We start from the raw sequence: 23,760 nt of genomic DNA on the forward strand, positions 1-23,760 counted from the left end.
TACTCCAATATTTGTGTACTATATATCAGCTTCGAAAGCATTTAATATCACTCACACCGGATCTAATTCGTTGACCTCCGACAATCACATCCTGGCGCAAATCATTTTTGAAAAAACAAATAACACACATTACAACCAAACGAAAGCCTACACACGACTCAAAAAAAATGAAACGTTAAACTTATGCAGCGATTCAAATGGGCACTTAAAACAGAAACATGCCATAAACCCCCACTAATCATTCAAAACACTATTCAAAATCAAACAAGAAGTCAAGGAACCCAATACAATTATAAACAAACAACACGTTTTCGCAATAATAAAACTATTGTAAAGAGTGTCTTTTATAAGTCAGGCAGTAATATTTATTTTAAATTTTCTATTCAATTATTCTGATAACATGGTTAACTTTGTTTTCTATATAATGATACATATAAGATTTATACAAGAGAAAATAACTAAGATAACACTAAAAAAAAGTTTTTTGTCACAAATATAGCACACAAAAAAAAATGATCAAAATATTTCATTAAAAAGATTAGTTTACATTTATATCCTTATGGTTAATTAATTCAAACCTTAGGGTTTAGAGTTAAGGAGAGGTTTGAGATTAAGGTTTAAATTTTTTTTAAAAAAAAAATACTAAAATTTAAAAATAAAAATATGAAAAATAATTTCAAAAATTATTTTCGAATTATAAAAAGAAAATTTGAAAAAATAAAAAAACATGTTCGAAAAATTCCAAAAAGTAAAAATTTTATAAAAAAAATTAGAATCTGAAAAACATAATCTGAAAATATAAAAAATAATATTTTTTATTTTTCTATTTTTATATCTAGGGTATAAAAGTCTTTTGACCTTTTAAATAAAATATTTTGGTCATCTTCTTCTTTCTTTGCATTTTTGTGACAAAAACATATAAAAGTGCTATTTAGCAGAATTGTCCTTATAACAAACAAGTGGCGGGAAGAATCAACTCATAGGAGCACGAAATCTCCCCAGACAGGAATCAGCTTTGCATTCGGAAACTTGAAGCATTGAGATCGGCAATGGAGAATATGCTACAACACTCGACATGCCAGAGCTTTGGAACAGACTGCAAGGACCTGATTGCCATGATTAAGGAGCCTCATGCTTGGCCAAGCTTTGCCACAGAATTGGAGAGGATGGAAACATTACTAATATGTTTCCCGGACTTCAATATCTCCTATGTTCCTCGAGCGTGCAATCAGTTCTCAGATTTTTAGCTATGACAGCTAGATCCTTTCATAGGGAGTTATTTTTTATTGTTGTTCTATTCTGGTCTGGTTACCCAGACCACCTCCAATTTGAGTAATCGAATAGCCGTTTGTCGTCAAAAAAAAAAAAAAACAAACAGGTATATGTATATTGTTCCCCAAAAAACATGTGTATGTATAAAGAGCAATGATAGTTTCATATTATCTATTCATCTATCTTAAAATATTTTTTAGTTGTAATGAATAAGTTATTTTTTTTTACATTGTCAAATTATTAGTTTTCTAAAATGTATAAAAAGAAAAACATAATTTTATTTTTACAATTTTATAATAGTTAGACAGTATATATTTTCTAAAATGAATTGTTAAAAGTTATGAATCTTAACCTAAAATATGTTTTTTTAGCTAGCTAAAAGTAAACTAAACATTTAAAATAGAGTTTATGCTAATTATCTTTATTCGCCCGTCCGTAGGGCGGGTTTGCTCTAGTAATTAATATTTTGTACCACAAAACTCATAGAAAGGTTAGTTAAATTTGTTGGTTATAAGGATTTTTATATTTATTGCAAAGAAATTAATTTTATTTTAATAATCTATATATTATCTTACTTTATAATATTTTAATTATATAAATTTTATAAAATTCTAAAAATTATATTTAAAATTTATTTAGTTTATTTTTAAAAAGTAACTATTTTATGTGGTAATATTTAGTACTGTTTATAATTTCATAGTAAATATATTTTATTATTATTAGTTATATTTATCAATTTTCACTTTTTAGATTTTTAAATTTTAAATTTTTCAAAAATTATTAGATATAGAAAAGCATCTATTTTACATATGTAAGCATCAATGCCATATTAATGATGATCAAGACTACAATTAAATTTACTAAAGCTGATAAAAACGGAAGGAGTATAGTTTTTGTACAATGTTAATACCGCGAAATCGTGGAGAAACCACCTAGTACATATTATGATGAATGCACAAACCAAGAAGACACACATAATTGTCAAATAAAAAGTTTTTAGATAATTAACTGGAAAATACAAGAACATACTCTCTCTTCTCAGATGCTCCAACAATGGCTTGATAGCTAACTCCCTCGTGATCATGGATCAAAAGTCGATCAATATTCCACCGATCTCTCCCCTCTTTTGTCATTAAGGTTCAATTGTATTTCATTAGAGCTAGGCCCAAATCTCTTTCCTCTATAAGTTTTTTTGTAACGGGGGAAACCCAAAACTGACTTTTTGACCATTTAAGTTATAAGAAAAACCCTTTCTCACAAAAAAAAAAAAAATACAAGAACATGTTTCTTATCCCATTTGTTTATTCTTTCCTTAAGGGAAACACTTATTAAAAATGAATAACCCCAGAAAACAAAACAACAACACGAAATTATTTTAACCGTGAAGCTTATTTTTTCGTAAACAATTATTTTTTGAAAGTAACATAATACATTAATATCACACACACATCTCTGCAACAAGGTCATCCAAGTTGTTGTACGAGCTCCCACCTTCTTTAATGGCCTCCATACCTTTCTCCCTGAGCTTCATAAACCTAGCCCTCACCGGAAAATCATCTTTCACCGAATCCGCCAAAACCCTAGCGAGTTTTCCCGAGTCCGGAACCGAGTCTTTGTTCTCTCCCACTCGCACCGCAACTCCTAGTTCGTCAACGAGCATCTCCGCATTGCTGAAATGGTCCGCTTGCATCGGCCACGCAAGCATAACAACTCCCCCGACCATCCCTTCTAGAGCCGAACCCCAGCCCAAATGTGTCAGATACGATCCAACGGCTCTATGCCCAAGAATCATCGTCTGTGGGGCCCATCCTCTTATGACCAAACCTTTGTCCTTAACTCTCTCCTCAAACCCCGCCGGCATCACATCTTCCTCGGAGTTATCTCCAGAGTTCACTTTCTTGGCTGCGTCCCTCACGGCCCATATGAAACGCACGCCGCTTGCCTCCAAGGCCGCCGCTAGAGCCGCCGTTTGCTCCTCCGTGAGCCGGATCTGGCTACCGAAAGCTATGTAAACAACTGAGTTATCCTCGCTACACGCGTCTAACCAAGCCAAGACTTTCTCCGCCGGGAGGGAGCTCTGCCCGCCGCGGTCAGCTCCCGCTTTAACGGCGAGTAACGGTCCCACCGTCCAAATGCGGTGGTGCGTCAGGTATTTGGTTCTGACAAACTCTACCATCTCGGACTCGAGTTCGTAGAAAGTGTTGACGACGAGGCCGTAGCTTGCGGTCGTGGCAGCCTCCATCTCGTCGAAAAAGCTTCTATGTTCTACGTCCCACAAGATGGAGATCATGTGAGCATTGATGGGCAAGAAATAAATAGACTTTAGAGAGAAAGCATCAGCTGCTTTGTTGATCCAAGGGCTGAGGAAAGCGCCTCCCAGGATAACGTCGGGAAGAGCCCAGGGTGGCTGGTGGTTCAGGAAGTCAACGAGAGGGTCGTGGAGACCGGAGAGTGCTTCGAGCATGTGAGGCAAAGCTTCTAGAGGAAGTTGCTGGAGTGTTTCGACGCCTGAAGGGATGGAAGGGTGAGAAGGAAAAGGAAGGACTAGTGTTTTGAAATGTTCCGGAGAATGAAGAGAACGGAGGGGGTCGAGATAAGGGTCGGTTTGAGGTGTGACGAGGACTGTGACGGTTGCTCCACGGAGGAGAAGCTGATGAGTGAGGTCGAGATGTGGAAGCATGTGGCCGGACTGTGGAAACGGTACCACGAGAATGTGTGGCTTCTTCATTGTTGTCATGATTCTTTTTATTATTACTTTTTAAAAAAAAATTTGTAGTTTGTAAATTGTAATAATGAAGATAGACGAATAGATCTCTATTATATACAACGAAATAATTTTGTCATGTCACTTGAACCACTCGTTAGACCAACTACATTGTGCAGAATTAGGTACACGAGTTAGGTTTTTTTACCACACAATCATTAATATGTTTTGTTTAGATCTCGTATCTTCATTTTTTAATATTTTTGTTACTGCTGGCTTGTCCCTAATTCGCACATTTTGCGTTTAAACATTTACTTTTTAGTACTATATTTTCTACCACATGCATACATAATAAATGTTATAGTTACTTATTAATATATATTATAATAAAAAATTATTATGATAAGTTTAAAACCGAATATTAAATTACTTATATATATGACAAAATAGTAATTTGGTTATTCTATAAAAGTTTATCTTAAAAGTTAGAATATTAGTTTCATAATTTGTTCTGGTGAAATTACTTAAAACAAAATAATCTCATTGAAATTACTGAAATCGAAAGTTACCGAAAAGAACATGCATTCAACAAACAAAAGTACGAAGCCTCGTCTCTTATAAATAAATTACAAGCACTAAACCGTATAGTTAATACAAATCAATAATGAAAGAAAAAATACTATACTTACAACGATATCAACCAACACAAGTTCAATTAAAACGAAAATTTTGAATTTTTCTATATATTCCAAAGTCTCAACACCATAAATTCAATTTTGTAGTAATCTTTAACTAGATAAATATTCTCAATAAAAACAAAAAAAGCGTGTTCCTTTTCTTAAAAAAGACATAAATTCTATGTATATTGATCAAACTTATAATGACAATATAACAAACATAGATTCGGTTATTATGATATAATAAAATAAATACTAACATAAAGTCGATATCTCATAGATAGTTTCTCTAAATCAAGAGCATCATTAGTGGTGAGTTCTATCTAAGTCTCTCAGCAAAAGAAATAATAAAAATACAATATTTTTTTAAAAAGTGAAAAGATGAGATATGGCTCTTTCCAAAGTAACGTTACAGACATGGGAAGAGCCTAATTCTACGGGTATTATCTTTTCATTTGTGTAATTGACTTAGAGCACCATTAGTGGTAAGTTCTATGTAAATCTCTCAGCAAAAAAAAAAAAAATTGTTTAAAGTGAAAAAAATGAGATATGGCTCTTCGGAGAGAAATGTTACAAACATGGAAAAGCCTAATTTTACAGGTATTATCTTTTTATTTGTGTAATTGACTTTTAGGTATTAAAATTTATTCAGATAAATGAATTAAGTTAAAAAAATAAATATAAGACATAAGAATTTGTGTTGGAAGAACTCAAACGCTGCTGATGCTCTTACACATTAAGCACATACATATTAATATAACCTATATTAAGATAAATATCACATACATACATGGTTTTAACTAAAATTGTGTTCTAATTCTATGTATTATGTATGCATTACTACATTGTTCATAAATACAATAGTGGTTAAACCATCTCCAATGTATTTCTCTATTTTTTTCTCTATAATAGAGGAACTCTATAATAGAGAGGAGTTTTTCTCCAATATATTTTTCTATTTCTTCCTCTAAAAAGGAATATTCTTAAAAGATTATTTTATTATTTTAACCTTCTACTTTATACATGTTGAAAATTCACCCAATGATTGTAATTTTTTATTTTTCATAAAATTACAATATTATTTAAATAAAAATTTTATTACAAAAAGCTATCATATATAATAAAATAAAATGAAATAAAATAGACATTATATAACCATCAATATTACTATATTTTAACATAAATGATTTGTTAATGCATTTCGAAATGTGAAATAAGTATTGAATAATATTTAGGCTGAGCTTAAATATTTTTATTAATATGTTAAAGCTATGTAAAAATTTTAATAGTTAAATTTTAGTTTTAGTTTTGGTTGAATATAAAACATCAAATATCATTTGTTAATTTTTATTTTTTTTTTAATTTTGAATAAATTTATTGTATTTTTTATTTATGATTATTTATAATTTTGAAATTTAAAACTATTATGTAAACAAAAACTGTGATATTATATGTAAAAAGTATTATATTTGTCCATAAATATGTATTTTAATTATAATCACAAAAAGTTAAAAGACTATTTTGCAAATAAAAAAGCATGTCTCTATTATAGAGGAATGCTATTTTTTCCTCTAAATATAGAGGTAAAAATAGCAAATCTCTATTTTAGGGGAAAAAATAGAGATAGGTTGGAGTAAATAATTTTACTCTATTTAGAGTATAAAAGCAAATATAGCATAAGGTTGGAGATGCTCTTAGAAAAAAGAACCTTGAAAGTTGTCGTTAGAGCAGTTTTCCATCAATCCACCGGAACAGATTGAAATAAGATGATATTTTAACTGCCGGATTTTCACAATGGAGAAGTCACTCCACTGAAACCAAAAGCAAAACCATGAGGAAAAACACCCAACGAGCCATAAAAAGAAAGAAAAGATTTTTCTATGCGAGAGACAATTTCATGCTTAGAAATAAAAGCACAAAATTAATCAAAATAGCCTGAAGCGAAGATCAGAAGAAACTTGGGCTAACTCGGAGAAGAGTCAGACAACGTCACCGGGGAAGACACCGACATCAACATCGCCGGAGCCTAAAGCCAATAAATCACCACAAGGAGATGTGATTGACTGGAGTAAGAGGGCAGCCATAAATTCTGTAGGAGCCATCTATGCCAGAACTAGATTCCACGCTGGATCCAAAACCTTTAAACTCATCTCCTCTATGTGAAAAGTCTAAGGAAGAGAATAGAGAAAGTTAAATTCTCCCTTTTTATTAGAAAGAATTACACTCTAGAGCAGTTTCTGAGTTTATTTTACATCTTAGGACAGTTTGTGCTAGTAGGGTAGTTTTTCTTAACATAGATTCACTTTATAGTTATAACCTAACCAAATAAAGTTGTAACTAATTGATATCTGATTTCTACGGGATTTAATCACAGCTCTTCTAGCAGACAAAATAAAATGGGTCCCACATATCTTCTTTTTTTCATTTTTTCTTCTCAAGTTCTTTACTTTTTTGTATAATGATTGTTGTTTTCTTCAGAATTTTTTTTCAAAAAATATGTTTATAATCAACATCTTTATTATTAACTCTATCTTTTGAGATATGTCAAGGTATATCTCTGATGGTAGTATAATCATGTATACAACGATGTTAACAGTGTGATAGATTCAAGCTACAATCATGACGTTAATGTCTTCTCGCGTCGCCGTACTCTGTCTCCTTTCCTCTACACGGATCTTCTCTTTTGCAATCTTTCAAGTCCGATGAGAAGCTTCAACGTTGTTGTCCTTAACCTCTCTTCCACAGTATCTTTAGAGGTCTTTGTGGTTATCTCAGCCTCCCTATGTGTCTCCGGTGGAATATAAAGGGAAGCCACTGCTACATCCCATATTAGAACGCCATTATTGAACCTTGAAATCAAGTTTCCTTAAATTTTATATTTGGTCCTTGTAATTTTAGTTATTTTTACTATTGTCCTAAAATTTTCAGACTTGCAAATAAGTCCTCATAAATTAATCCAAAATTTTCAAATTTTCATTTTAGATCCTATCAAATGAATGGAAAATATATATGTACTAAAAATCTCTAAGTGCATCTTTTTAGCAACTATATTCAAAATCACTAAATTAACAAATATCATAACTTAAGCAATGTACAGATGAATCAGTGTACATGTGATCTTTTGTATAATGTTGTACATGTAGACATTGTTATATATTTGTACATGTTGGCGATACTTGACACATTGAGTACTTTACAAGTATCATTTCCATACCTAAATTATGTGTTCAACAATATCATTCCATAACTAGATTAATATTATGTATCCCATATTATTGTATACATGTTTCAAACATATGTGTACATAAATAATATATAAAAATGTACATATGTACACAACAACGATTATACACATGTACACATGTTACATATATTTGTCCATTTCATTTGACAAACGATTGTACACATGTACACACATTGCATTTTAGACCCTAGCAAATGAAATGGACAAATATATGTAACATATGTGTACATGTGAACAATCGTTGTTGTGTACATATGTACATTCTTATATATTATTTATGTACACATATGTTTGAAACATGTATACAATAATATGGGGTACATAATATTAATCTAGTTACATAGACAAGATAGAAAATATAATATCAATGTTTATGGTATTATGATCTAAACAAACATTCACTCAAAAATGAGAACTCATTCCATTAATGTAAATCACACTTTCTTATCCTTACACTTAAAAAGAGAAAATTAGTGCACATGTTTAGTTGGTGACGTACATGTGTACAACAAATATGGTAGTGTACATGTGTACAACACTGGACGTACATAAATATGGTAATGTACATGTGTACAACACTGGACATGTGGATGATAAAGCATTTGTGTATGCCGTAGTGTACACATCAAATGGCTTCAAAAGTTATAATGTACACATATATCGTTACAACAATGTACACAATAAATGAATCATAGCCCATAGAAAAACAAGTTGTGCTTATTTGCATATAACAAAGGTTAAAATGCACATTAATAAGTTTGGGACAAAAATCAAAGGTCATTTCTGCATATCTGAAAGTTTGAAGTCCAAAATGAAAAAAAAAATTGAAGGACCAAATGTGCAAAAAAATAGAATTTTGACCATTGTTGTTTCCAAGCTTCCACTCTATGACGGAGAGGACGACCCACAAGGATTCTAGACGGCGACGACAGTAGATATGAACACGACGGAGGTGATTTTTCTTTTTCGATGACAAATGAGGCAGCGGAGTGGTGATTCGTCTTAGGAGCTCGCCGTCGAGCAATCACAGAGAGCAATTTTTATTTACAACAGCTTCACACAGAGCTCTATCAATGAAAAATGGTGTGGCCGTTCAGTGCTCGCTGATGAAAGAGGATAAAAAATTAAAGATAAAACTATGGTTACTACAGATCTTCATTACAAATCTTCCATTAAAGAGAAAAAAAAAAGATGAAAAAGTTAAAGATGAAATTATGGTCCATACATATCGACCATTAAAGAGAGAGAGAAAATAAGATCAAATTTGTGGGACCCATTTTGTTAGAAGAATAAGTTTAGTTAGTGATAGTTAGCTTGTAATCATGATAAACTGCCTTAGGAGCAATAACTGCTCTATTTTGTAATAAAAACTCAGAAACTGTCCTATAGTGTAAATGACTCTTTTTATTACATTCCATTTTTAACACTATAACGATAATTTCAAATTTTAATTTTATTCTAATTTTATATTCAAAAATGAAATTAGTACTAAGAATAATTATTATTTTATTTTTGAAATAAAATTATACGTTATTTTATGTACAAAATGAAATATTGTTGGAGGGGATTTCATTTCAAACTTCATTTTAAAATAGAAAATGAAGTATAATTAAAGATCCCACTTATTATATGTATGTTTATTTGTAAAAGTATTATATTGATCTTGTGTCGCAACTCAAGATATATACTCCCTCTGTTATCATATAAGTGTCATTTTGACTCATTGCACACTAATTAAGAAAACTGGTTAAAATTCACTTATACCCTTAATAACTTCAATTATTTACAGATTTATTTATTGTAATTATTTATCATCGTTGTATTTAGTTTGGTCAATAGTCTTGAAATAATTGAATGCATTTTAGAAACCAAAGCACTTAAACGTGTAACATTGATTTAGCAAAGCTTTTTATAGATCTTAACTAATCAACAAAAAAACTCAGAAGATAAATGTTACGTTGACGATTTACGAGTACTATAATTAAAATGACTTTTAGAATTTCATATTTTACGATTATTTGGTCAATTTAATATGAGGTTAGAATTGGCAATATATCAAAACAATTGCATTGAATTCCGAGAATGACACTCTTTTAGCAACAAAAAAATTGTGTCAAAATGACACTTATTCGATAACGGAGGGAGTATAATATCAGGATTCAGAAATATCAGTACAATAATTTCAGAACACCATCACTTATACCAAGATAATCTAAACACTAGGTGTTTCGCCTGCCAATATGTCCATAAAAATATAATTATTTATTAATACATGCATTATTAAAATATTATAGTAATAAGTTATTATTTATGTTTTCATCTGAAAATTCTTTCATGTTTTTTATTCCAGATATTTCTTTCAGTCTTTTCAGTTTTCTTTAACATAACTTAGGAGTTAAAATGACCCATATAGCCATCAATCTTGCTCCAAATATTTATTTCAGAATTTCTAAATGGCTTAGTCAACATAAATTAGGAGTTAAAATGACCAATATTAAAAATAATTTAGAGTTTAATGGCTAAAATTTAGTTAAAAGTTCTTTTGACTTTACTTTAAAAGTTCAAGATTTTTTAGTGCTGTTTTCTCTTAAATATATATCTTAATATTCATCGCATTAGATTGTTCAACTATAACGCACTAAACATTATAAGTAACAGTTTACAAAAAAAAGAAAAAAAACATTATAACAACTAATAAACATATTTCTTAACCATGATATGTTTTGTAAATAATTTTCATTTTATTAAATACAAATATTATTAAGTACATGAATAGATTGTTGAAGACAAAATACATATATATATATAACAATATGTTAATATGATGTTTGTTCAGTATATTGTAAAGAACTAGTACTGCATGGTTCCGCTCTTCAAAAACATTCTATTTTATCATCAATCTAATCACCGCTCACGTTTTTTCTTTTTCTTATCAATGAATAGATGTTTTTACTTGTATGACTTAGATGACAAACTCTATATATTATTTGAATATCAATTAATTTTATTTGTTTTCTAGCAGCAATTGTGAATGTCTACGATTAAAACAGTAGACTTAAGATGGGCTTCATAAATATTGAAATTTAAGATGAAAATACTAAGAAATACAAATAAACAAAACAAAAAGTATGTTGAAAAAGAAAAGGAGATCGCGCGAGTATTTAATTGTGTTTGTATTTAATGATATATTTTTAAATGTAGCCGTATTTGTAAATGTAAATGTTATACTTGTACTCAATTTTAAATTTAAGCATTTTAGCGTAAAATGTATCACCGGTATTAGGTATTATATAAAAAACTAACATTTATATAATAAGATCTATGTCTAAGGTATATTAGCGAACAATTTTTTTAAGCGAAAAGTACGGAAATAGACAATTATGAATTAACATGCTATTTATAAATGAGACATTAGATATAACATTTGTATGAAGATAAAATGATTGTTAACTTTTATTAAATTTGGAACATATATGTATTAAGATTTCAATTTATAAGAAAATAAAATGAAAATTAAATTTGATGTAACTGATAAGAAATTATAAATGGACTTAAGTTTGTGTACATTTAAACCACACCCTTGTGGATGTTTGTTTTTATTTATGTAAATAAATATTTATTTTGTCTAAGTGATAATATATGTTTTAAAAAATTACCTATGTTAAATAATTATTTAATAACATTTAAAAGCATAGTAATTTTATATTGTTTAGTTTTATTTTGTCTTGTAAACTCTCAATTGTATCACCACCATTTTTATAATATGACATGTGCAGTCATACAAATTTTTATTTTGTTTTTTTTATGGATCAAAATTTTATGATAATGTGTAGTAAATTATTTTGTATACATTGTAAGTTGATGAATGATTATAATGATGCATGTAATCTATGTATGTAGGTAAAGAAGAAGAAGTTGTTCATAAAAGAAAAGAGTAAAGTGAGTTGTGGGGAGAATGAGACAAAATGTAACTTATATTGTTACATAAATATTTTGTGTATATTATTGATGTTTATTAATGTTTATAATATTACTATGAAATAGGTAAGTTAAAATATTTATATTGAATTTATTGTGAATTTAGTTTAGGAAATATTTTATTACTTTTGAAAAATACATGGAAAACATATAATTAAGAGTATGTATTACTTCATTAATTTTGGAAAAAACTAAAATTACATAAAATAGATTCATTAATTACTTTAGTGACATTAAATAGATTCTTCATTATTCCCAACAAAGATATCTTGATTTGCTCATTGTTTTATGGTTTCGTGTATTTGAATGTTGCTCAGACGATTAAGGTTTCGTGTTGATACAAAAAATAAAAGAAAATGTGTTGATACAAAAAATAAAAGAAAAACGGAAATGGTTGTTTTTAATATTATTTCATGGACAACAATACTTATATAGAAATACAATGATAAGATTAAGAACCTTTCTAGAACATAGGATTAAGCAGCTATGGTGGACATCCATACAATTCTTTGTAACAGTTTTAAGTCTGTTACTGTTATTACCATCAATACAAATATGTTTTTAATTTAAAGTGCTCACAACTACATCCAACAATCCTTTGAAATTCTCAACGGAACTTCCTTTCGCAGAGACAGCTTGGTGGGCTTGTTCTCTAAGCTTCTCAACATTGCTCTTCATCTTCTTACCATCATCTTGAACCAAAACTTGATCCAAACATTTCACGAATCCATCTCTCGTAAAGACTCCACCGATAATCATCATTCCAATCTCCCAGATAACCTCCACTGCTCTTCCGTTGAGTCCATTATCACCAATACACGGCCTGCAAATCATCGGCACACCTCCGGACACACTCTCCAACATGGAGTTCCATCCACAATGCGTCACATACACACCCGTTGATTCGTGTTTCAGCAGTTCAACTTGCGGAACCCATGGAACCACTATCCCTTGCTCTCTTGTCCGTTCCAAAAACCCTTTTGGTAACTGAACCATGTTCTTTTCCTTGAGCGACCAGACAAACGGAACATTGCTTGATTCCAATCCTTCCGCTATCGCCACAAGCTCTCCAGGAGGCGGCGTCATGACTGTACCAAAGCTAATGTACGCTACAGAAGCAGTCCCCTGCTTCTTGATCCAAGCCAAGCTGTTATAAGGATCTTGCACCGGTGTCTCCGTTTGAGATGTAGATGATAACAACGCGAGAGGACCAATGCTAAAGAAACGTTTGAACTCTGACTTGAGGTTATTGGTTAATGTAGGATCCAACTCTTCGAATGAAGTGACGAAAACTGCATCGGCACGAGGTAAAGCAAGACCCATTCGGTGCAACGTGTCTGAGAAAGCAGAGTCTAAGTTCCCAACCACAACTCCGTCTGGTGTGTCCTTGACTCTGTACTTCTCCATCCCTGGGATAAACCCTAGTGTCTCCTCCATACACCCATCTACTTCTGTAGAAGGAATCAAAATCAATACCATATATATATATACACACATGTATACTGCACAATCTTCAAATCACAATTTTAGTCAGAGGTGGGTAAAAAAGAACCGAATCAAACCAAACCGCCCAGCCGAAGCCAATAAAATTAAGAATTGATATATTTACCCACTTAACCTTAACATAATTTTATTTTAAAAAAAACTTAACATAATTGTATACATCTTATTTCTAAATTGATAGAGTAAAAACCACTAAAAATAAAAAAATATGAATCTAGAACATTAACATCAAAATCAGAAATTATTTATGATATTTATATTAGTTTTGAAGAAAATTAATATAAAATATTGAATTACATATTCTACATTTTAATTTTGATGTTTTGCTTTATATTTAAATATGGAGAATAAAGATTTAGCTCAAATGATGATTTATTTATGTTTTTAGAAATTATATTTTTATAGGTGAACTAGAATGAAACTAAAAATTCAACTCGACTGAGCTGAACAAACACAAATAAAACTAAATCAAATTAAACTAATTTAGTTTGATTTTATTGAGCCTAAATAAACTAAACCGAATTGAACCTTTTTTAACTAAGTAACTTATATTCTTTTAATTACTAAGGACGAAAACATAAATGGTAGTTTAGTCATTTTAATTATTATTATTTTTGTGCCAAAAAAGTTATTATTTTTTTGCTAAATTTTGTAGTCTTTTTTATTAGGACTTCTTTGTTAAATAACCAAAAACAAAAACAAAATTAGGGTTTTAGAGAGATGGTAGAGAGAGATAGGAATAGAAAAGGGGACAGAGAGAGTGTTTTTGGTTACTGATTTAATTTTGGTTTTTTTTTAGGTCACTGGGTGCAATTTCTCTTTTTATTATTACCATTCACACCTATGGCATCTCTGATGCGATCTGTATAGAGATGAGCAGTCATCGAGTTTGGTCCGGCTGCCCAAAACGCAACCCATGTCGCCTTCATCTCTGCCGCCATATCCGAAGCGAACCAGAAGAACGCATCCGTTAACAAGCACGTTACTTTCTTACCAACGTCACTCTCCGCGGACGCGACCGCTTTTCGGAAATTTTCAGGCGCCGCTACGATAAACAGCTCGAACGCCTCATGTGGTCTTCCGGACAATACGTATCCCTCCGAAACGCCGTCGGCGACTTCATGGACTCGGATGTTCGATGGAAGATCTGAGAGGAACAATGAGGAGTTGGATTTAGCGGTGTTTAAGAAGGAGAAGAGTGTGGTGGGAGAGGCGGAGGCGAGACGGCGTGTTACGTCGAGGAGAACAGGGGAGTGAGAGCCGAAGGGGAACGCGAGAATGGCTACGTGGGAGTCTGTGGTTGGCTGCTCGCTGGTGTTGGCCATGGTTGTGACTTGTGAGTACGAGGAGACAAGGGGGTTGAGACACAGCAATAAATAGGAGAGTGGAATGGCTTACTCAGTGATGAGTCACCGAGCAATAAAGCTCGTAAATGGTGGTTGGTTGGTAATTAATACATGTCTCTCCTTAACTTTTTTTTTTAGTTTTTGCTTAAAAAATACTCTGTTATTAAATATGTTGATGATGAAAACAAAATTTAAATGACAAGTACACGTGTATATTAATACTAAAATATATTTTTTGGAAAATAAATCAGTTTTGTCTTACCTGCAGACCAGTCCCTCCCCATAAAGCATATGAAGCTTCAGCTTTAAGCCACAATTAGTTTAAGTATTTTTAGGGCCACAAACATTAATTCATGTATAAACTAAATACTAATTGATGATTCATTTTATATGTTACATGTGTTTGAAGACTTAGTTAGATAAACTATAAAGATTTTCAATCTTATATTCATTGTTATTCCTTTAAACTTCTAATAATTTATATATATATATATCTTCTTAGTCTCTTTCTATAAAAAAATCATTGCTGAGCTTATAATCGTGTTTTTACCTTTCATAGTTATCAATATTTTTCAAAACTTATTATAATTAATATAAACCTGTAAATAATACAACAACTACAAACCTAATTTATTTCATAATAGATATTATGAATAAAACTAAATCAATTTTCCCTATGTAAAAAAAACATGATATATCATATTTAAAATGGTTAAAAATATTTGTTTTTTTTAACAACCAACTTTAAAAGGGTTTAAAATATTTGTTGTTTAAGAATATACATAAAGGCCACAATTTTCTATATTGCATTAGGCCTCCAAATATTTAGGGACGGCACTGCGTAGAGCATCTCTATCCCCACTCCATAATTTACTCCATTTATAGAGTAAATGGAATGAGAAATGGAGTAGTGAACAAAAAATAAAGGCACTACTCTATAAATGGAGTAATGCCTTTATTTTTTGTTCATCACTCCATTTTCCACTCCATTTACCGTATAAATGGAGTAAATTATGGAGTGAGGATGGAGATGCTCTTACCTGCCTCAAATACGAGTATGGCTGCCTTTTCCAATCACTTTCTATGTTTGACGTAACAAAAATATATCATATCATATATAAGATTATTTGACATTTTGTTATTTCGAATTGGTCAAGAAACAAAATATTTATTTCCTTGTCATTGTAATGATTTTGGTGAAAGGACATGTTTCTTCATTTGTACATGTATTTTTTTCATAGAAAATATTATACGATTTTATTTAACAGGATATTTGTATCTGTTTTTAGTAACAAATTGAGTATTTCAGAAAAAAAAGAAGAAATAATTATCATTTCAGAAGAGGAAACGAAATGTAGGTACAATAGTAGGAAAAGTAGCATTGAGTACGTAGTTAATGTTGAGTTTCTACTTTCTCGATGAAATGTAACATGTGTTTCGCATGGCCCTTCCATGATAAGATAATAATAAATAATAGGAGTACGTACTAATTAGTGGTAGTTGTTGTGGTAGGTAAAATTCGTGGTTCACATATCTTGTAGAGGCTCTGATTGATGACATAAGTGTGTTTACGTAGAATCCAATCTCCTAATTTGTCGGGAAGTCGCAAAAATAAATGTTATGATTTGGGCAAAAAGCCCATGTATTGATACTTCCGTTTTATATATAGGAATGTCGGTAATTCTATTAAAATATGATCCACACGTATTTTTCAATTGGTAGAAATTTTTTTCAAACATAAAAGATCTTTTTCTCTCAGGTAACAGATCTCTATTATTGTATGGATGACATTCAGCAATAGTCCACTGGAGTTCTAAACATTTATATGTGTGTATACATATACTATATGTGTATGTAGTTATGGGTTCATAATTTTGTGTAAAACTCAACACAAAATTTTTAAACCCCAAAGTTTTAAGAAATTGAATTTTCCACAAATTATGAACTCCACAACTACATACACATTTATACGACTCTGTTGGTAGAACATGTATTCTCTCGTTATTGACTCTGGCGGAGCTTTGGGAGATCGATCATTTGACTCTTCCTTCTGCAAGATCCGACAAGCAAGTAAGGCTCTACACGTTTCTCTTATCTTTGACAATCACAGAGAATTCAGACTCTTACCTCTGGTGCCCGGGCGGTTCACAAAAGTCATCTTACTAGACTAGGGATGTCTACAATCTATTGAGACATGAGCAACCTTCGGTGGGTTGGTACAAAGAAGTATGGTTCTCTAGAGGAATTTTGAAGCATAGATTTCTTACTTGGCTGATGGCTCTCGATAGATCACCCACTCGAGATCACTTACTCCAATGGGGAGCCATCTCTGAAATCGTGCATGTTATGCAACAACTCTCTTGAATCCCGATCGCATCTCTTTTTTTGCAGCTTCTCTTGGGATGTCTGGCTATCCTCTTCACAGAGGCTGCGCTTCTCGTCATCCATATTATGGGAAGAGATTCTACTTGAGCTACGAAACTTTGTGGGGAACAAAACTGCTAGAACAATACTCCTCCTTGCTTCGCAAGCAACGATTTATATCATATGGACTGAAAAAACAGCCAGCTACATCGTAACCTCTTTCGCTATGTTCTTTCGCTGATTGTGGAGATTGATTAAATCATAAGAAGAAGGATAGCTAGTATTCGGCAAGAGGCTCCACTCCTCTCATATGTTTGGAATCTGGTTCTCTGTCGATCATCGACTCTCCGTTAACTTAAATGTAGAAAGTTCTCCTGGACTTGAGCTCTGGGTTCTTCCTTCTTGTATTTTCTAGGTTTTCACTATTTATATTGGGTTCTTTTGATGTAATGGCTACTTAAGCCCACTGAGCATTGCTTGTACCTTTTTGCATTCTCCTACTTTTTAAAAGAAAATCTTTTATCAAAAAAAAACTACATACACATCTATAGTATATACATATACATATATGGTTTTAAGAAACTTTGGGTTGGATTTTCCACAAAATTATGAATCCTACAACTACATACACATATGTAATATATATATATATATACATATATAGATGTTTAGACCCCATTAGAAATGCTCTCAGAGTACTCATCTATCTTGATTCTCATTACAGTACTTGCGTAGTTAGAATAAAAGAAGAACAAAAGCATGTATCTATTCTATTAATTTTGCTGTTTGACCAGTTGATATATGTTGTGTCCAATTAAAAAAAAATTATATAACTACGTCTAATTATATCAAAACATTAATCACTTTACAATTTTCTCTACCAAAAACAAAAACACTTATCACGTCTTCTTTCAAAAAAGGGATCATCATTTAATTTATCAGTAACCAACAAATACAGAACTCAGACACAAAAACAGAGTACAAGCTATATCCATCTGTGGTTTATGAAATCACTGTGTAGTAATTTATTCCACTTAATGGTCTGTGACTACAAAAATTAAGACAAAGGCCATGTTCACGGGTAAGGCATCAGATTAAGCGTCTACGAGATATTGGCCGTGGTGATTTCGTCATGGGCGGAGGAAATCGAAGGTTGCAATTATTATTTTTTGAGTTTTGAATGTTTAAAACTGATCTTTTATGGTAGATCTATGTATTTGAGACATAACTAATACGTAATCACACAACAATTTGATAATTTACAGGGAAATAGTTGATGACCACCATGAAAATAGATTTACAAAGTGGAAACCCTAAAAAAAATTATGGGAGGATGATGAAGTAAATTACAGTTATGCCACTCATTAAAAAAAGATAAATTTAATTGAAATGCAAAACGAGCTTTTGTTGTATTTTCTTTTTGGCATACGAGCTTTTGTTGTATAGAATAGTCTCAAGCTTATTAATTACAAAACCCTATTTAACCAACAACATTTGCCATCAGGCCACTGATATTTTATTTTATTTATTAGATTCTGATCCCTTTTAAAAATGGATATATTTTTGTTTTAATTTTCTTTTAGTAATTTAATTTTATATTGTAATTTACTTTGTAATCATATTTGTATATAAATCTTAATCAAAATATATTTTATAAAATAATAAAAAATATGATAACAAGTATGTCGATTAACTTTTAAATTGTTAAAATAGATTTTGAATGAAATTTATACAAAAATATGATTATAAAGGAAAACACAAATATGATTAAAAAACATAAATAATATACCCACTCTATTGATATATGTTATGTCCACCTTTTAAATTTTATAACTTCCATTTAATCATCAATTCTATTAATACACATTAGATCAATTTAGATAACTGTCAAACTGCCAGATTATGGGTCTTTTAATACACTTGGAGTTGGAAGTTTAAACCGCAAATATATGTATTTGTTTCTGCTTCTAATTTTTATTTTTATGGTGGAAAATATAATGAGTATTTTATTCGGGATGGGCGCGGGTTGGTAAATTTTGGATTGCTGGTACCCGCCAACCTGAAAAGTATTTAATAAATAAAAATAAAAATAAAAAGAAAAGTAAACACTTTTTTAAAATATGATAATTTGAAAAACAATTTTAAATTTTAAAAATATATAATTTTTTTCTATAAATTTTATTTTATATTTTTATAATAATTAAATTAAATAATTATTTTTAAAAAATTTATAACCCACGGATAACCGTAAAATTAAATGAGGCGGGTTCTGGTACAAATTATTTGTTTGCGGGTTGTGCGGATCATAGTTTTTAATCAAAACAAAACTGAACCCCGTGGGTTGGCGGTTTCCTAACCGAACGTATACATGATTAATTTTTAAGTTGCTAATAAAATATATTTTGATTAAAATTTATACACAAAAAAACACAAATTTGAAAATTAAATTAAAACAAAAAAATATATCCGCCCTTTAAAGGACGGATCAGAATCTAATAATTCTATTAAAATATGGTCCACACGTATTTTTGTTTGGTAGAAAATTCTGCCAACATAATTTTCTTTTTTTTGACGAAACATAAAAGATTTTCTCTCTCTGGTGTCATAAATTTTATTAGTAGTTTTAGTAGCCAAAAATAGTCAAGAAGTTTTAGTAGCCAAAAGCTAAACTCTAAGCCTAATCTCTTGTTTTGCTTACCTTAGATATATTAAAATGAAGTATCTTACGATATGAAATTGTATAAAATTTATACATTTTGACTTGCACGGGATATAGTTGGCTAAGTTGTGGTACAGCACTACTAAATGACAAAATAATAATTGAAAATCGCTAGGGTTCACTCTAGGGTGAACCTTTAGGTTCAGCAACCAATAGAAATTTGTTATCTTAGATTGAATATCTTTTAAAAAGGAAACAAAATAATTGTCAAATAGCATATGTTTTTAAAATAAATGGAAAATAAATAAAAATAGTAATTAACAGAAAATGAATTTTTGAAAAATAATTTTAAATCCGCCAGCAAAAAACTATACCCTAAACCCTAATCCTAACCCCTAAACTCTTGGGTAACCCTTAAACCCTTGGATAAATCATAAACTCTAATTCATAAATATCAAACTCTAAATCATAAAAACACTGAATTTTTTAATTCTAAATCTTAAACCTTTAGATAAATTCTAAACCTTAAGATTTATATATAGTTTTTTAAAATACATTTATACAATTGCTATTACTTTTATTTATTTTTATTTTTTTATTTTAAAACATAATATAACTTGACAATTATTTTGTTTTCTTTTTCAAAAGATATTCAATCTAAAATAACTAATTCCTATTGGTTGGTGAAACTTTAGATTCACCCTAGGGGGTGAACCCAAAAAAAAGTCTTATATTATTGATTACGAGATAGTGGAATGACATCTATATATCAAACACTAATTAAAAGGCCAATATGAGCATCACCTAGGCTATCCACCTCAGCAATTTTAATCAACCAATCAGAAATTGTTTATCTTCCACGTCATTTTGGTTTGGGTTTTTTAACTTATTTGTGATAAACTGAAATCAAACAATAGTTGGCCCATAAGCCCAACTGGTGAAAGACGCACTCTCAATTATCAACATCCAGATTCTTCGTCTCCTTCTTCATCGATATCTCCAACCCTCGACTTTTCATCTTCTTTTTTGAAACGATCATAGATTAAACCTCCGCATAACTCCATCTTTTACAATCAATCCTCCATCAAATCCCCATTTATGGCTTCGTTTCGGTTTACTCCATCCATGTGTATATATATATATATGTTCTCTTCACCCCTTCCTCTTGATCGCTTTTTTCATCCACACAGAAAATCTCTCACTCGATGAATTCCAAGAGCAACTCCGGCGCTCTGATGTCCAAGCAAGCTGATGGCGTTAACGGTGCTATCTCCGCCGCGTCAAAAAAAGAGACTGGCAGTAAGGGTGACTCCTCCGCCAATGCTAGGTCCGGCTTTCCCGGAAAGGATGGTGTTTCCTCCGCCGTACCAAACAACCAGAGCGGCGGAGCCGGTAACTCTTCAGCCAAAGCTGTCTCCTGCTATGGTGGAGACCCTAAACAATTTAGTAAGGAATTTTCAAAAAAAAAAAAATTTTGCAAATCGGGGGCCTTTTTCCATACTAATTTTTGTAAAAAATTTGGGGGCCCTAAGCGGATGTTTCACCTTGCTATGCTCAGGACCACCCCTGCAAGGCCGTCCTGTCCTCCGACGTGCCCACCAGGCGTATGGGTCAATCCGGTGTCCACTCCGCAAAACCCGCTCCAGTGTTGTCCTTTGCGGATGTGAAATTCGGTCCTCAGGAAGCTGAGTTAAAGTTTCGGCTTATTCATTTATGGGAAGCTCGGAACCCACACTCGAAGACACTTATTGGTCTAGAGATGCTTCTGATTGATGAACAGGTTTGTTAGGACATGTTTTTTTTTAATTATGTTGCTCAATTAAAAGACTAACATCCGATGTTCTTTTGTTATTGATAGGGTACCGGGTTGCTGAACAAGACGTGACCATCACGTTCTCATGGAACTCTGTTCTCTCCCCTGTCAAGGATTGTTCGGTTCAGATTCCTGAAGACCGGTTCCGGTTCTATGGATATGCTGAGTTTGAACCGGCCTGTGACCTGCAGATGGATCTTCATGGTAAGCTCTTTTTGTAATTTATGGTTGTATATGTTTGATTCTTGCGGTCTTGGTTGTATAATATATAGGCTATTAACTTTGTTTTCTCCTCTTGCAGATTTTGTTGGCCACATGAAGCTAGTGAATGGCAAGCCTCTGAGTGAAGGTATGGTGCTTGATGAGGCCGAGATAGCTTCTACGCGACGTATCTTGCTTCACGTTCAAACCCATGGGTACGTGACAAAAGAGTTGTGTTGAGTCTTAATAGATTTCAAAGTCAACATAATTTTAAATTCAATGTGTAGTTTAGGAGTGAATTGTAGTTATGGAATTGTGTCGTGTTTCTGTGTTTCTTTATCGGTGATGAAGGAAATTGAATAAATGTTCATCTGCTTCGACTTGTGAATTGTCCCAATGTAGTTTTGAAATCAAGAAGTTGTTCTGTTGTTGGCGAATATTATGTTAATCTTTCTGAACGATGGTGACTAAAGAGTATTGTTCGTCTTAAGAGTTTCCATTAACTCTGTCGGTTCCTCTATGTTGCAGTGGTCCTGTGATGAAGCTCTGCCTATGGGACAAAGCTGCTATGGATTTCTGCCTGAAGTTCAAAGCGCAAGGAAACACTCCAAGTGTTATTCTGGTGACCACTTTAAACCCAAAGCGACTTGGAGGTAACAATTTTTTTAATAGGATCCCTGACAAACGTAGTTTAGTCACATTAGGGGTTGAGAATGATTTTCTCTTTTTTTCCAAATTATTGAGACTTGGTTTTTTCTGGTTATACTCCAGGCGCTTTTACTCTCAGCACCCTGTCTCCTTCTCGTGTGTTTTTTGACCGGGATGTTCAACCAACCAGGGAATATCTGATTTGGTATGTATTTCTTTGTCAAATATTCATTTTAAAAACTTTGTCTTACTTAGTTTTTTGTCTGTTATCTTTGACAGGTTGAGTTCAAACATGGATGTTGCTACCAGGGTGAATGCCGATATTGTCACCAAGGCTGAGAAAGCTACTATTGCGGAACTATTCTCATACATGAAGCAGGGAGGAGCAAAGGTACAGCATCTCATACTTTAAACACATATATCGTGATGTCATTTGTTGTTTATGCTAACTAAATTACAATACTGCAGGTCGCTTGGTTTGAGTGCACCACAACTATTGATGGTGTTGTGCCATCATCTGCATGGTATTATATAGCATGCGGTGAGTGCAAGACTAAGGCAACCAAATAGACCACCACACTTATGTGTAAGAAATGTGGAAAAGCTGAAGTCACCGGTGTAGCCCAGTAAGAGTTAAAGTTTTTTGTATCACTTATATATTTGTCTTCCTGTGTTGATACTCTGTTTCCATAGGTACCTTACCAAGCTCTCTGTGTATGACAACACTGACCACGCCACCTTTGTGCTTCTCGGTGATGCTGGCCGTGAGTTGACTGGGAGGAAAGCCTCGGAATTTGTTGAGAGCTACTTTGATGTAATCACGAACCTCTCCATCATGTAGTTTCTAATGTGTTCTCAAGTGTTTAATTAAATTTATTGCAGGCCAACGAAAGCTTGGTCGATGATTACGTAGTGCCGGTGCCAGAAGCTCTCATCGCCACCATTGGGCAAACTCACAAGTTCAGTGTGAAGATTGCCAATCACAATCTCACCGGCAAGACCATAGCTTTGACTGTCACAAAGGTACACCCTCCTGAAGCTCCAGCACCAGAAGTAGGCATCGGAGAAAATGTGATTGTCCCTGCTGCTGATGGAACTTTGGAGTTGGGAACTGATGAGAATGGTTCTTCTACTGGGAATGCAGAAGCTGCTGAAGAAAGGGTGAAAAGGGGTTCTGGTACGGCTGAGACAGGAGAAGCTAAACGTGCCAAATGTGGCTAATATGTTTGAAGTATTAGTTTGGTTTCACTAAAAAACTATGCTTTCTCACATTTTTACATTCAGACTTTGCCTTGGTGGTTAATAATTGTGAGGTTCTGGTTTTGGTTTATTAAAAGACTGCTTTTTTATA

General features: G+C 32.2%; 3 protein-coding genes across 4 annotated transcripts; 1 reads left to right on the forward strand and 2 right to left on the reverse strand.

Moving 5' to 3' along the window:
- Positions 1-2,554: 2,554 nt before the first annotated feature.
- LOC108844363 (flavonol 7-O-rhamnosyltransferase-like) lies at positions 2,555-6,798 on the reverse strand. The gene is made up of 2 exons (XM_056989331.1): positions 6,362-6,798; positions 2,555-4,026 (listed from the first exon to the last, which is right to left on the reverse strand). Exons 1-2 carry the CDS (start codon positions 6,390-6,392, stop codon positions 2,711-2,713), a joined length of 1,347 nt encoding a protein of 448 aa, XP_056845311.1. The 5' UTR covers positions 6,393-6,798; the 3' UTR covers positions 2,555-2,710.
- A 5,451-nt stretch (positions 6,799-12,249) lies between these two features.
- Positions 12,250-14,810, reverse strand: LOC108844200 (flavonol 3-O-glucosyltransferase-like). Of its 2 annotated transcripts, none has more exons than XM_056987795.1 (2): positions 14,220-14,810; positions 12,250-13,326 (listed from the first exon to the last, which is right to left on the reverse strand). In XM_056987795.1, the coding sequence occupies exons 1-2, from the start codon at positions 14,701-14,703 to the stop codon at positions 12,437-12,439; spliced, it is 1,374 nt and encodes a 457-aa protein (XP_056843775.1). In that variant the 5' UTR covers positions 14,704-14,810; the 3' UTR covers positions 12,250-12,436. The 2 variants fall into 2 exon arrangements, with proteins under 2 accessions (XP_056843775.1, XP_056843774.1); XM_056987794.1 differs by having other exon boundaries at positions 14,211-14,807.
- A 5,895-nt stretch (positions 14,811-20,705) lies between these two features.
- LOC108847192 (uncharacterized) lies at positions 20,706-23,760 on the forward strand. The gene is made up of 10 exons (XM_018620380.2): positions 20,706-21,193; positions 21,306-21,527; positions 21,606-21,764; positions 21,862-21,976; positions 22,290-22,414; positions 22,533-22,614; positions 22,689-22,800; positions 22,878-23,035; positions 23,103-23,223; positions 23,292-23,760. The coding sequence occupies exons 3-8, from the start codon at positions 21,752-21,754 to the stop codon at positions 22,977-22,979; spliced, it is 549 nt and encodes a 182-aa protein (XP_018475882.1). The 5' UTR covers positions 20,706-21,193; positions 21,306-21,527; positions 21,606-21,751; the 3' UTR covers positions 22,980-23,035; positions 23,103-23,223; positions 23,292-23,760.

This window comes from Raphanus sativus, chromosome 6, assembly GCF_000801105.2.
Source record: "Raphanus sativus cultivar WK10039 chromosome 6, ASM80110v3, whole genome shotgun sequence".
NCBI lineage: Eukaryota > Viridiplantae > Streptophyta > Magnoliopsida > Brassicales > Brassicaceae > Raphanus > Raphanus sativus.